Source organism: Oncorhynchus nerka, linkage group LG18 (genome assembly GCF_034236695.1).
Source record: "Oncorhynchus nerka isolate Pitt River linkage group LG18, Oner_Uvic_2.0, whole genome shotgun sequence".
NCBI classification, from domain to species: domain Eukaryota; kingdom Metazoa; phylum Chordata; class Actinopteri; order Salmoniformes; family Salmonidae; genus Oncorhynchus; species Oncorhynchus nerka.
Window position 1 is genome coordinate 71131116 of NC_088413.1, and position 12810 is coordinate 71143925.

At 48.4% G+C, this 12810-nt stretch overlaps 1 protein-coding gene across 1 annotated transcript; it reads right to left on the reverse strand.

The window, feature by feature from the left end:
- Positions 1-934: 934 nt before the first annotated feature.
- Positions 935-5757, reverse strand: LOC115146671 (collectin-11-like). The gene is given in 7 exon segments (XM_029688737.2): positions 935-2263; positions 2488-2583; positions 2679-2732; positions 2830-2901; positions 3644-3715; positions 4999-5153; positions 5639-5757. Coding segments are annotated over 7 exon segments (960 nt in total). The 3' UTR covers positions 935-1871.
- Between the last annotated feature and the right edge of the window lie 7053 nt (positions 5758-12810).

Below are 12810 nucleotides of genomic sequence, written 5' to 3' on the forward strand. Positions count from 1 at the left end.
CAAAGACACCATTCCAACATACATTTTTAGATGAGACAGCTATGCCCATATATGGAGTTCCAGTCAGGGGCACCATTCCAACATGAATATTCCCCTATTAAGACTGTCAACTCCTGACAGAAGGAGATTACCAATGCTGCTCACTCATAATCTATCACAATAAGGTGATCTGTTGTTAGATGGAACTACAGGATAATAGAATTTGAATCTGGTCCTCATTGCAAACGATTACTGTTACAATTTTCTGATCACATGTCATTTTTGTTTCTTACCTTTCAATTGCTCCTTAAGGTCATGGCATCTTTTCAAATGTTTTCACCAGATTACATCATGTGCAGACAGACCTTTTGCTTCTGTATCTGGTCGAATTTGGGGCTCACGAGTGGCGCAGCGGTCTAAGGCACTGTGCTAGAGACCTCACTACAGACCCTGGTTTAATTCCAGGCTGTATCACAGCCAGCCATGATTGGGAGACCCATAGGGCAGCGCACAATTGGCCGAGCGTCATCCGTTTTAGGGTTTGGCCGTAATTGTAAATACGAATTTGTTCTTAACTGACCTGCCTAGATAAATAAAATAAGAGGTATGCCTATAGAGTAACATGTTACATATTTTATAAACACTGGTATGAGAGGAAAAGTTAATTATAAGGACTGGATTTTTAAAATTAAATTGTAGATCTGCAAGCATCATAAACCTGTTAGTCTATATAAGTTAATAGGTTCACATGCGAGGTATGCCGGTTGAAATTGAATGTGGTGTCAGTATATTTTGTTTTCCTAGAAATAGCCACATCTGGTTTGTGTCTTTATCTTTCCATTTTAATTTGGTAACATTCCCGATAGCTCTATGTGAGGAGATCAACAGTGAACAGTGGTAGGAGTGTTTCACTATTAGCCACTAGGTGGAGGTAACCTACAAAATACACAAGTAGGACAGTTACATAGCGTTTACTTGTAAATAGAAAAATAAATGAACTACTATTAGTATCAGTGTTTATGTTGTACATTACAGGCAAATGAGCAATACCAAATCACATATTTCACCATCTGCATCCCTGAGGACACTGTTCTGTTAAAAGGACATACATTTCCATATTTTAGAATAGATACTGCATTCAGTCGTTGAAAGCCTATTGGTGAAACAGACATTATGATATGTCCCAAAATCGTATTTCTTTCTGTTTTTTGCTGATGAATATCCCATAACATACCAGAAACCATTAATTATCTGGATAATGTCAGCTACATGAACTCTGCACCATCATTGAAGTCAAGGCACACGGCAGAAGTCAAGACATCTGACAGACCTCACAAACACTTTCAAGCCCATCCCCAACTACTCTATGCCAACCTACATAGCTAACTTGTCTATTGTTCCTGTAAGTGCACTTTCCAATAAATTACTTTTATAAAAAGATAACAGACCAACAATATGAACATACTACAAGACATGTTTGTGTATTGGGTAATAGTAAATACATTTTGCATCTACAGTTACTCACTACTTTGTTGAGTTTGCATGGTCCATATTAAACGTTGCTGTAGCCATTCAATGCAAAGGTTTATAAAAACAGCATCCATTCAATTCAAACTTTCAAGTCAAAAAAGCAGAATTCTGGAAGAACTGAGAAGAAACCTTGTTTTTACACAACTATATACACAGTATTCTATACACAATATTCTAAACTGTACAATGATATTTAGCACTGGTGGGTGATTAAACAAATGCAGCTGTGTCAAAATAATGTTTCATACTGAACATCATCTGTATAACTATAAAAGGCTTCTCTATAATTATAGCCTCTCTCTGTCATGCAGCTCCAATGAGGCCTTTGCTCTTCCAACTCACTACCACTCTCAAAATTCCCCTCAGACAATGTCCTTGTCAAACTCACACACAAAGTACATGGTGGGATGGCAGGCCACATCTGTCCAGTCCCCCGCCGCCATCATCTCAGCACAGTCCTCGTCCCTGTAGGCATTGTTGGGTTCTCCTTCCCTCCACTTGCTGAAGGTGCTCATGGGGGAGCGATCCACGTAGGTGAAATGGCCCTCACGGTCTATGTCATTGATGCCAATGTACACCCGGCTCAGGCCCGCCTCAGTGATGTACCCAGCGATGGCTGCGTTGGCCCCCTCGTCCTTGGGCATGGCCAAGTGTCCACCCCTTCCCTGACAATAGACCTCTGCATCGGTGTAGCGTTTCTCCTCCTTGACCAGTAGATAGACCTTACTGTCGGTCTCTTTGATGCCGGCGACAGCTGCAGGGGAGGGCAGTGCTGAAAAATGAGCACTTGTATTTCTATAATCACACTGACATATATACCCAGCATTCACATTGTGGAATGGAAGCAAACAAAGCCAAATGGTCATAGATGAGAGTGATACGGAAAGGAAACTAATGTCTTTACCTCTGCGTTACTCTTTGGAAATTCCTAATTCAACATTCATATTTTACTATAAACCAGACATCCTAAAAGCGTACCAGTTTTGATGAACTTCATCTCATTGGATAACTGGGCCACTAGGATGTCCATCTCACCAATCATCTTCCTCAGGGGTGTGCATTCACATGGAACACCTGATGAGACAAAAGGAATGCATATTTTCCATACTCTTGGTGGACTTATTGTTAACTAGACCTGTAATGTTTCCCCAAACAAATACATGTTGTACCTGGATCACCATTCAGGCCCATTGGCCCAGGATCCCCCATATCTCCTTTTAAACCTGAGTGTGGAAACATTGTCAAAGTACATGGGAAATATGGTAATGCATCCCAAAACACTGTTGTAAATGCATGTTCTTCTGTTTTTTTTATTCCTACCTTTGATTCCACAGGGGCCCATTTTCCCATAACGTCCTATAATACCCTTATGTCCTTTAACTCCATTATGTCCTGCAGGGAAACATGTGTTACTGTAACTAGGTTTTTGTGACTGATTTCAGAATTAAATGAATAATTGGGTTAAATAACAAAGCCTCCATGTGAGAATTTAATCTGTCTTCGATGTCAGCCGCATCATTCATCATCAACAGCTGCAGTCAGCACCTGTCAGTGATTCAGGGGATTCTGGGTAACATTTCTCACACAACCTCTGACCTAAAGTAAACATTTTGTTGCTCTGGACTGCCAAGCAGCGAAGTAATCAGATCACAACATCCTGTAGGATAAATTCTTGTCAGTGCATACTGTGATCTTTACCCTAGTTTATAGACAATAACTGTCCAATTAAATAAACTCTAGAATCATGTTCTTAAGGGAAATTGGATTATTTTAAACCATTCTGAACTAAATCTGTATGGTTTCGTCTCTTGTAAAATACATTTGTCCACAAATGTAATGAGGCACCACAATGAGAAGCCAAAGGGTTATCCAAATACCTTTTCCAAAGATCAATCAGAAGGGGTGTTTAAACAGATTTTCATGACAACCAAATTCTCAAACTGCCCTCAGCATTCTCTGAAACTGAAAAAATGACCACTCATACATTTTAAAATCAATATATTTCTCAAGTTTCCCAAGCCTTCATAGATGAGTCATCAACATTTTGTGATATTGTGAGGGATGAAGCATAGCACCTGTACAGAGAGAATACTGCACATTGTATTTGTTTCTATTTTCAATGATGGATGCTTACCCATCTCCCCTAGTGGACCCAATCTTCCTGGTCTCCCAGGTGCCCCTTTCTCTCCCTTTTCTCCTGGCTCTCCTGTCAAATGGAGAGAAAGCTTCACGGATGAAAAAAAGCTTCATGAATCAACAACCTCACAGCTCTGGAATAAGTGTATAGAGTACCACAGTCTGAGTCCTAATACCCATAAAACCAAGCGGTCAAACAGGGAAATGGTTCCAATCGTTTTTCCACCATTCATTTTTCCCACAGGGGATTTAAGAAACATTTAAATTAGGGCTGTGTTTCGTGCATGCTTACCCTGGTGTGATGTTTTGATAACCGTGTAAATCTCTTTAGGACAAGGTGACTTATCAATATATTTTCCTATACTTACACCCCAAAAATGAAATGCTAATTAGCTGCTAATGTGGCTATCATAAAGAACTACAAATGCCATGTCGAATCGAGGCAAAGGTAAGAATCTCTGGATTGACTATCTAATGTTAGCTAAATGTAGTAATTAATCAATTGGCTACATTTCTATAAATGGACAATTCTGTGAACTATCTTGTGCAAGTTTGAAATTGATACAATACCTGTTAGCAAAGGTGTCAGCTAGAGATGATGTGCAGGGATTTGTAGTTTTGATGCTAAAAAGTATTTTTGAATCAGTGTAAATAGAGCCGAATATATTGATAAAAGTCACCTAGTTTGAGAGAGATTTACACGGATATCAAAACATCACACCGGGGTAAGACTACACAAAACACAGCCCTTATTTTAAGCTTTACAAAAAATAAAACTACACTGTATGGGGAAATGTAACATTGGAAAAACAATTGGAACCATTTCCCTGTTTGACCTCTAGGTTTTATGGGTATTATGACACCTCTACTGTGGGGCTCTACTGTGTCTACAAAACATTAGGAACTGGATCCCTTATTTATGTCACCTGTTAAATCCACTCCAAACAGTGTAGATGAAGGAGAGGAGACAGGTTAAAGAAGGGTTTTTAAGCGTTGAGACAATTAAGACATGTATTGTGCATGTGTGCCATTCAGAGGGTGAATGGGCAAGACCACATTTTTTATTAAGTGCCTTTGAATGGGGTATGGTAGTAGGTGACAGGGGCACTGGTTTGAGTGTGTCAAGAACTGCAATGCTGCTGGGGTTTTCACGCCTAACAATTTCCTGGGTGTATCAAGAATGGTCCACCAACCAAAAACAGCCAGTCAATTTGAAACAACTGTGGAAAGCATCGAAGTCAACATGGGTCAGCATTCCTGTGAAATGCTTTCGACGCCTTGTAGAGTCCATGCCGATCGAATTGAGGCTGTTCTGAGGGCAAAAGGGGGGTGTTCTTAATGTTTTGTATATGCCTTTGAGTCCTGGGACGAGGATCTGGACGGAGCAGGGTTCATCTGACATGTGTTGTCCATGAGTTGACTCCATCAGGGTCAGCCCCAGCAGAGTTATAAGAACACAAGGCATCAGCTCCTCTGCTCTCATCCTGCAACATGGACGGGTTGATGGACTGAAAGACATTTAATTAGATATTCACTGACTGGCAAACACACACACAAAGAGACACCAGGAGAGCCGAGGTAAGACTGATTGGCAGACAATTGAGAAAATACAATGTCATGGTTGGCACCGTGGTACAATTATTGCAGATATGAGCAATGATTCTTCAGGCCTATTTGATCGTTTGCTTTCATACAGTACATCACAACAACTGATTTTAGACCTCAAATCAACTATCACACCACTCAGTACAAAACAATGTGATTGACAACTTTTCTTGACCTATGACCAAATGTTCTTCCCAGGCTTAAATTCCCTTACAGTGCCTTTGGACATTCCAGATGAAACAAGAAAGTGTTGTGACAGATCGCATACATACAAACAACATTCCCCCCACCCCACAATTTTTTTTTTTTACCAAGCTTGCTTTGTCATGGCATACACAGCAAATCATGTGGGTCTGGAGTCACATCAATAATTCTACATTTAACCTACCTTTTGTGTTGTTTTCCAGATTCCAAAGCAGCAAGTAGCTTCAGTTTGAAGATTTTCCCAAATTGTCCTCGTGAGTTTTAAGAGGCTTGCACACTGGTGGTCTTTTCAAAGGATTTCATTTTTCCTCCTCAGGACCATAGAATGTGTGTGAAAGGCCTTCCATAAACAGTTTCACAGATAAAGCCAGGGGCGGCTGGGGTCTCAGAGATAATTGGATGGGAAAGTGTGGGGGTCACTGACATCATCCACATCTGGGGTGTATTCATTAGTCCGATTCCGTTGCAAAATGTTTGGTCTGTAGGAAAACGTTTTGCAACGGAAATTGTTTACCGTTTACTCTTGGAACCAAACGGAAGCAAACGGAACAAATGGGGAGCGACCAATATGAATTTGTCCACTAGAAAATATTGTCTTCATTTCAAAACGCGGCTTCTGAAGCATAGAATCAACGTTGAACTTGACTAGATTTGAGTTCATTTTACATGGCCCGGTGCTCCTGATGAGCGGAGTTGGTCGTTATCGACCATGTTATTGGTTCTTAAATGGACTCTCTACCCACGGACAGGTGGTCACAGGTGTTCGTGCGAATCATTTTGGTCATATTCAGCATTGCAGATATGTTCTGGGATGAAAAAAGGCTAGTATTTGCTAGATGAATGAAAGAACAGTCAAAGTTACGTCATCCAGCAATAATATCTGTGTCCGTAAAGCAACCCAAGTCAAGTTAGCGAGAAAACTGGCTAGCCACGTTTGTCTTAGTCTTAACTAAATGTTTGCATGGTTTGTTAATCCCCCCACCAAAATGTATTGGTTATTGTTTGTGTGTGAAAGTACGTAGTGTGGTGGCTGTAATGGATTTGGATATCCTCAATTTAAGATATGTTTTAATGTCCATCCGTTTCTGTCTGTAGTGCTGACTGACACGACTTTGTGCAAATAGACCGTTGACAATAGGAAATGCCAATTCCCTGCATATTGAGTCTGATGACAAGATGCCATGGTATGTGTTTCTTGCTTTCTCGTTAACAATCTCATGTCAATATTGTAATGACCTGACTAGATCATAAATTAACAATTGTCCAGACAGAGGCTTGAGTTTGCGAATTGACGGTTTATTAAACCAATTTTACACAGGCTACTGTTTGGGCCGTAGCACACGCCAAATAGATGACAGATAACCCACAAGTCAATCGTGACCTTCTCTTGTGAAGCCCAGACGTAAGAGAGAGAGAACAAAGGCTGAACCTGGTCTTAACTTCCAATGCTCCACCCCCCTGCCCAACCCCCCTCCACGCCACTCCGCCAACCACCAGGATGCCCGGCATCAGAACATTCCAGGCATTCCCGTGATTGGCAGATAGCAGGTTGATTGACATGTCGGACCCCGCGAACACCGGGTACTGGTCAGTACAACACAACCACCTCCTAGCCTAACACATAACACACAGCTGTCTGTGCGGGTCGCTACACAGCCCCCCCACCACAAAGTCCCTCGTCCCCGAGGGAACAAACAAAGTCTCTGAAGCGACCCGGAGGTCTCCTTTGCCTGCGTGGCCGTGATGGTCGCAGAGTGCCCCTCTGGGAACCAGGGGATGAAGGCAGGGATATGGGGGACAAGGAAGCGGGAACGGGTAATACAGTCCGTGGCTCTGGGGAACCACGCGGTGACACAGGGGGGGAGACAGGGGGAGTGGGCTGTCTGGAGCCTTGTCTGCGGCACCTGAGGGTGGGTGCCTGGAGAATGTCATTGCCAGAGAGGGGAATTGTGGGGGTTCCTGGGGTTTGGGGAGAAGAGGCCCCTCTGTATGGGGCTAATCTGTCCCGGTGCAGTGCCACCTTTCTCCCCCTGGGAGGAAGCTGCACCCGGTACACAACCTCCCTACCCTCTCCAGGACACTGCAGGGTCCCACCCAGTGACTGTCCAACTTGGGGCATCTGCCTTTTTTCCTTAGGGGCTGTAGACCCAGACCAGCTCCCCAGCCACAAAGTGCCTTCCCCGGGTGTGCACGTCATAGTTCCTTTTCTGCCTCACACCTGCATTCACCAGCTGCTCTCTGGCGAAGGTGTGGGCTGTCTCCAGGCGGTTCTGGAGTCTCCGGGCATACTCCGGCCCCGGAGGAACATGAGGGCTATCCAGGGGCCGACCAAACGCCATCTCCGCAGGGGTGCGGATCTCTCCCCAGCATGAGGAGGGCAGGCGTGCAGGAGGTGGAGTCTTGGACAGCGGAGCGGCATGCGATGAGGACCATAGGCAGGTGCTTGTCCCAGTCACGCTGGTGTTTGGAAGAGACGATGGCCAGCTGCTGTCCAAGCGTTTTGTTGAAGCGCTCCACAAGGCCATCACTTTGAGGATGGAGAGGAGTAGTGCGGGTCTTGTGCATACCCAGCCTCTCACACATGGTGGCGAACACACGGGACTCAAAGTTTCTGCCTTGGTCGCTGTGGATGGACTCTGCAGCTCCAAACCTGCTGAACATCCCCGCTGTCAGGGCGTCGACGATGGTCTCTGCCTCCTGGTCAGGCAGAGCATAGGCCTCGGGCCATTTTGTGAAATAGTCCATGGCCGTGAGCACCCAGCGGTTTCCACTGTCTGTGGTGGGGAACGGCCCAACTACATCCACTCCCACCCTCTCCATGGGAGCCCCCACTGGGAACTGTTGGAGCTGAGCATGAGAGCGGCCTGGGGGCCCTTTCTCGCTGTGCAGTTGTCACAGCGGCGACAAAAGTCCTCCACATCCCTCTTGTGCTGCCCCCAGTAGAAGCCCTGACGGAGACGGCGCAGTGTTTTTGTGACCCCAAAGTGTCCAGTCCCCACCCCCATGAGTACTCTGGAGCACAGCCTCCCGCAATGCTTTTGGGACCACCACCTGCCACCTCTCCTCTCCCGTAGCTGACTCCTTCCATGCCCGCTGTAGCACGCCATCAGCCAGCCGCAGTCTCTCAAACTTCGACCACAACCCTTTGGTCGCGAGTGAGAGCGCTGTCACCTCTTCCCATGGTGGCCTCACCTGCGCCTCTACCCACTGTAGCACTGGCTGTAGGTCTGTGTCCCGTCCTGCTGCTGCCGCCATTCAGCCACGTCGACAGTCTGCAGCTCACAGCAGACAGGCCCGCTCGCCCGACACACTGTGGCACAGACACCCTCCTCTGCCCGTAGCTCTCTCTCCCGTCCCTCTCTCCGTTCACAGTGGCGGCAGCCGTCTGCAGTACAGGGCCGACGGGACATGGCGTCGGCGTTGGAGTGGCGTGCCCCTGCCCTGTGCACCACCGTGAAGTCATACGGCTGAAGCTCCTCCAACCAGCGTGCCACCTGCCCCTCTGGCTCTCTGAAAGACATGAGCCACTGGAGAGCAGAGTGGTCAGTCCTTACAGTAAAGGGCAGACCACCCAGGTAGTACTTGAAGTGTTTGACGGAAGCCACAACAGCCAAGAGCTCCCGCCGGGTGACACAGTAGCGGCGCTCATGTTTGTCAAATGTTTTGCTGAAGTACGCCACCACTCTCTCCCCCTCTGGCCCCACCTGGGCCAGCACCCCACCCATGCCCACATTGCTCGCGTCTGTGTCCAGGATAAAGGGCAAGGTGAGGTCAGGGGGGGGCGAGCACGGGGGCCTCGATCAGTGCACGTTTGAGGGTGTTGAACGCCTTCTCACACTCCACTGTCCAATTGAAAGCCTTGTCCTTCGGCAGCAGGCGGTTCAGTGGAGCAGCAACGCTTGAGAAGCCCCGTACAAACCTCCTGTAGTACGAGGCCAGGCCCAGGAAGCTCTTCAGCTGACGCTGGTCGGTGGGGGTGGGCCAGTCTCTGACAGCCCCTACCTTGTCCTCCATGGTGCTGATCCCCTAAAACCCCACTCGGTGGCCCAAGAAGGACACCTCTCTCCTCATGAAGTGGCACTTCTCGGGTGGAGCTTCAGACCTGCGGCAGCCACCCTCTCCAGCACACGCCGTAGCGCCCCCAGGGCTGACTGGAAGGAGCTGCCATGGGCCAGGATGTCATCGAGGTATACCAGACACTGCTGTCGGGGGATGCCATCCAGCACCCTGTCCATCAAACGCTCAAAAGTAGCTGGAGCGTTGCACAGGCCAAAGCACAGGACCTTGAACTGCCAGTGTCCTCTGTTAGTGGAGAACGCAGTTTTGGCTCTGGCCTCTGGGGAGAGGGGCACCTGCCAGTAGCCACTGCGGAGGTCTAGTGAGGAGAACCAGGAGGACCCCTAACCAGGTCCAGCGACTCATCGATACGTGGTATGGGGTATGAGTCCTTCCTGGTTACCTCATTCAGCCGCCTGTAGTCCGCACAGAACCTCAGCTTGCCCCCTTCTTCGAACCATGACGACTGGCGCCGCCCAGGGGCTGTCTGAGGGCTCAATGAAGTCTGCCCGCTGCATCTCCAACACAGCCTTGTCTGCCGCCTCCTGGCGTGCCAGCGGGATACGGCGGGGACGCATCTTGATGGGTCGAGCATCACCTGTGTCGATCTCATGCTGCACCAGATGAGTCTGACCCACCTCTTCCTCACTCAACGCAAAGCTGTCTCTGAATTCAAACAGCAACTGCCACAACCGTTCCTGCTGCTCGGGGTCAAGACCAACACAGTTCCTCCCCCATATCTCCCTCACTGCAGACAGTGTCCTCTCCTCTCCCATCTGGGGTAGCTGGGCTGGGGGTGCGGCCCGGGCTCACAGAGGGCTGTGTCATGGAGGTAGCTGGGGGAATGTAACACAACGCCGTAGGTGACAGGGGGACTGGGGAAAAGTCACACACAGCTGTGGGGGAGGGGCGCAGCCATGAGTCTCTGCTGCTTTAACTGTTGGAGTAAAGGGTTTGTTGGGTTGAGTGAATGTGACATTAGGGGGCCATGGTGACTTCCGTCCCTCCCTGGAAGCTCAGTGTGCCCCTATTTAGGTCTAACTGGCAGCCTGTGCTCCTAAGAAAGTCCAACCCCAGGATACAAGGGTCCTGCACAGCCGCCACCCACACAGGATGACGCACAGTCCTGCCCCCTACTGTCAGAGTCATTATTCCCTTCCCTTTCATGGGTGCCAGCTCACCTGTGACTGTGCGGAGCTGCACAGTTGTAGGCTCACACTGAGTCCAACCTGGCACAATATCTGGCCTCACCAGGGTTACTGTGGACCCAGTGTCCACCAGGGCGGAGCAGGGCACCCCCTCCACAGTGACAGGGACATGACAAAAGTCCCCAACACAGGTCCGGCCCACCACAACAACAGGCTCCATCCGCTTGCCCTCGTCTGCTTCTGGGGGAAGTGGAGCCTTGCTTCCCCGTCTGTGCCGGTGGGCTCCTCCTGAAGATGATGGTGGTTGGGATAGAAAGCCAGGGGTCCGCACTACCCGGTCTATGCGGACCCCGAGCCATTTCCCTGAGCTCTGGGGGACATGGGGCAATCTCGGCACAGATGGCCTGGCTGGCCACAACCCCAGCAGACCCTGGGACCAGGGCTTGTGCTTCGTGCCGCCTGTAGCGACACAGCCCGAATGAGTTTTGTCATTTCGGCCACCCAAGCAGGCTTTTCCGGCTCCGGGCTGCTCTGCCCCCCAGCTCGCACAGAGGGTGTATCTCCCTGCACCCCCACACCAAAGCCCCAGCTGAAGCCCCAGCCCATACCAGCTCCCTCTCCAAAGCCATCTCCAAGGCTGTCTGCAATGACTCAGGATGAGCCAGCTGGGTCTGTATGCGCAGCTCCGTAGGAGAGAGCGCCTGTATGAACTGGTCCCGTGCTAGCTCGCTCTGCACGGAGGGGGGTATGTGAGCATATGCCCGCCGAGAGAGGCTCTCAATGTCATTAGCTAGCACCCGTAGAGGCTCTCCAGGCTGCCTGCGTCTATTACTCAGTTCGGAGCGCAGTAGCCCGGGCTGTACACACTGTCCATAGCGCCTCCTCAGTGCTCCCACTAAAGCACCATAATCATGCCTGTCCTCGGGGCTAATCAATATCAAACAGGCCAGAGCTTCATCCGTGAGGCATAAAGCCAACTGCAGTGCCCTTTCTTCATCCGACCACCCCCTAAAATGAGCTAACAGTTCAAACTGAGCATGAAAAGCTTCCCAATCCGCCTTACCGGAATACTTCGGGGTCTTAACAGATACGGACGCAGCCGGGAACTGGGCGCCGCCATGTTTGTTTACATCCTGAGCCCCAGATTCCTCGTCACGCCGCGTCGACGTCGCCACTTCGGTCCGCCCACCAGAATCCGCGCGAAATACAGTCGACGAAGCACTCATGCCCGCTTCAGCCGCCATCGCTCTAACGTCCTCCCTCAAGCGGCCTATCTCCACCTTCACTTTCGGATTCCTTCGAAGCATTTTCAATCCCCGTTCTCACCTACGGTAGCTAGCCACATAAGTCAGCTAGCTGGCTAACTTGTATCAACGTTTTTACTTCTGACACCAATGTAATGACCTGACTAGATCATAAATGAACAATTGTCCAGACAGAGGCTTGAGTTTGCGAATTGACGGTTTATTAAACCAACTTTACACAGGCTACTGTTTGGGCCGTAGCACACGCCAAATAGATGACAGATAACCCACAAGTCAATCGTGACCTTCTCTTGTGAAGCCCAGACGTAAGAGAGAGAGAACAAAGGCTGAACCTGGTCTTAACTTCCAATGCTCCACCCCCCTGCCCAACCCCCCTCCACGCCACTCCGCCAACCACCAGGATGCCCGGCATCAGAACATTCCAGGCATTCCCGTGATTGGCAGATAGCAGGTTGATTGACATGTCGGACCCCGCGAACACCGGGTACTGGTCAGTACAACACAACCACCTCCTAACCTAACACATAACACACAGCTGTCTGTGCGGGTCGCTACAATATATTTATTATTTTTTTTTAAATTTGGGGGGGTCATCGACAGTGGTGAGTACTTCTTGGTTAGCCAGGTACTCTCTCCAGGAGTGGTTGTCCAAAGCAGAATCTTTCAACATGGATTTGCCTCTGCTGAAGTTTCTCAGAATAATGCCCAATGATGAAATATTCCCTTATTTAAAACATAATTATCGGAGGAAACCAGTAATTTGAAATCCATAGATTAGGGCCTAATACATGTATTTCAATTGACTGATTTCCTTGTATGAACTGTAACTCAGTAAAATCATTGAAAAATAATGTCAAAACACCCTCTTTACCCCAGGGCACACTGTT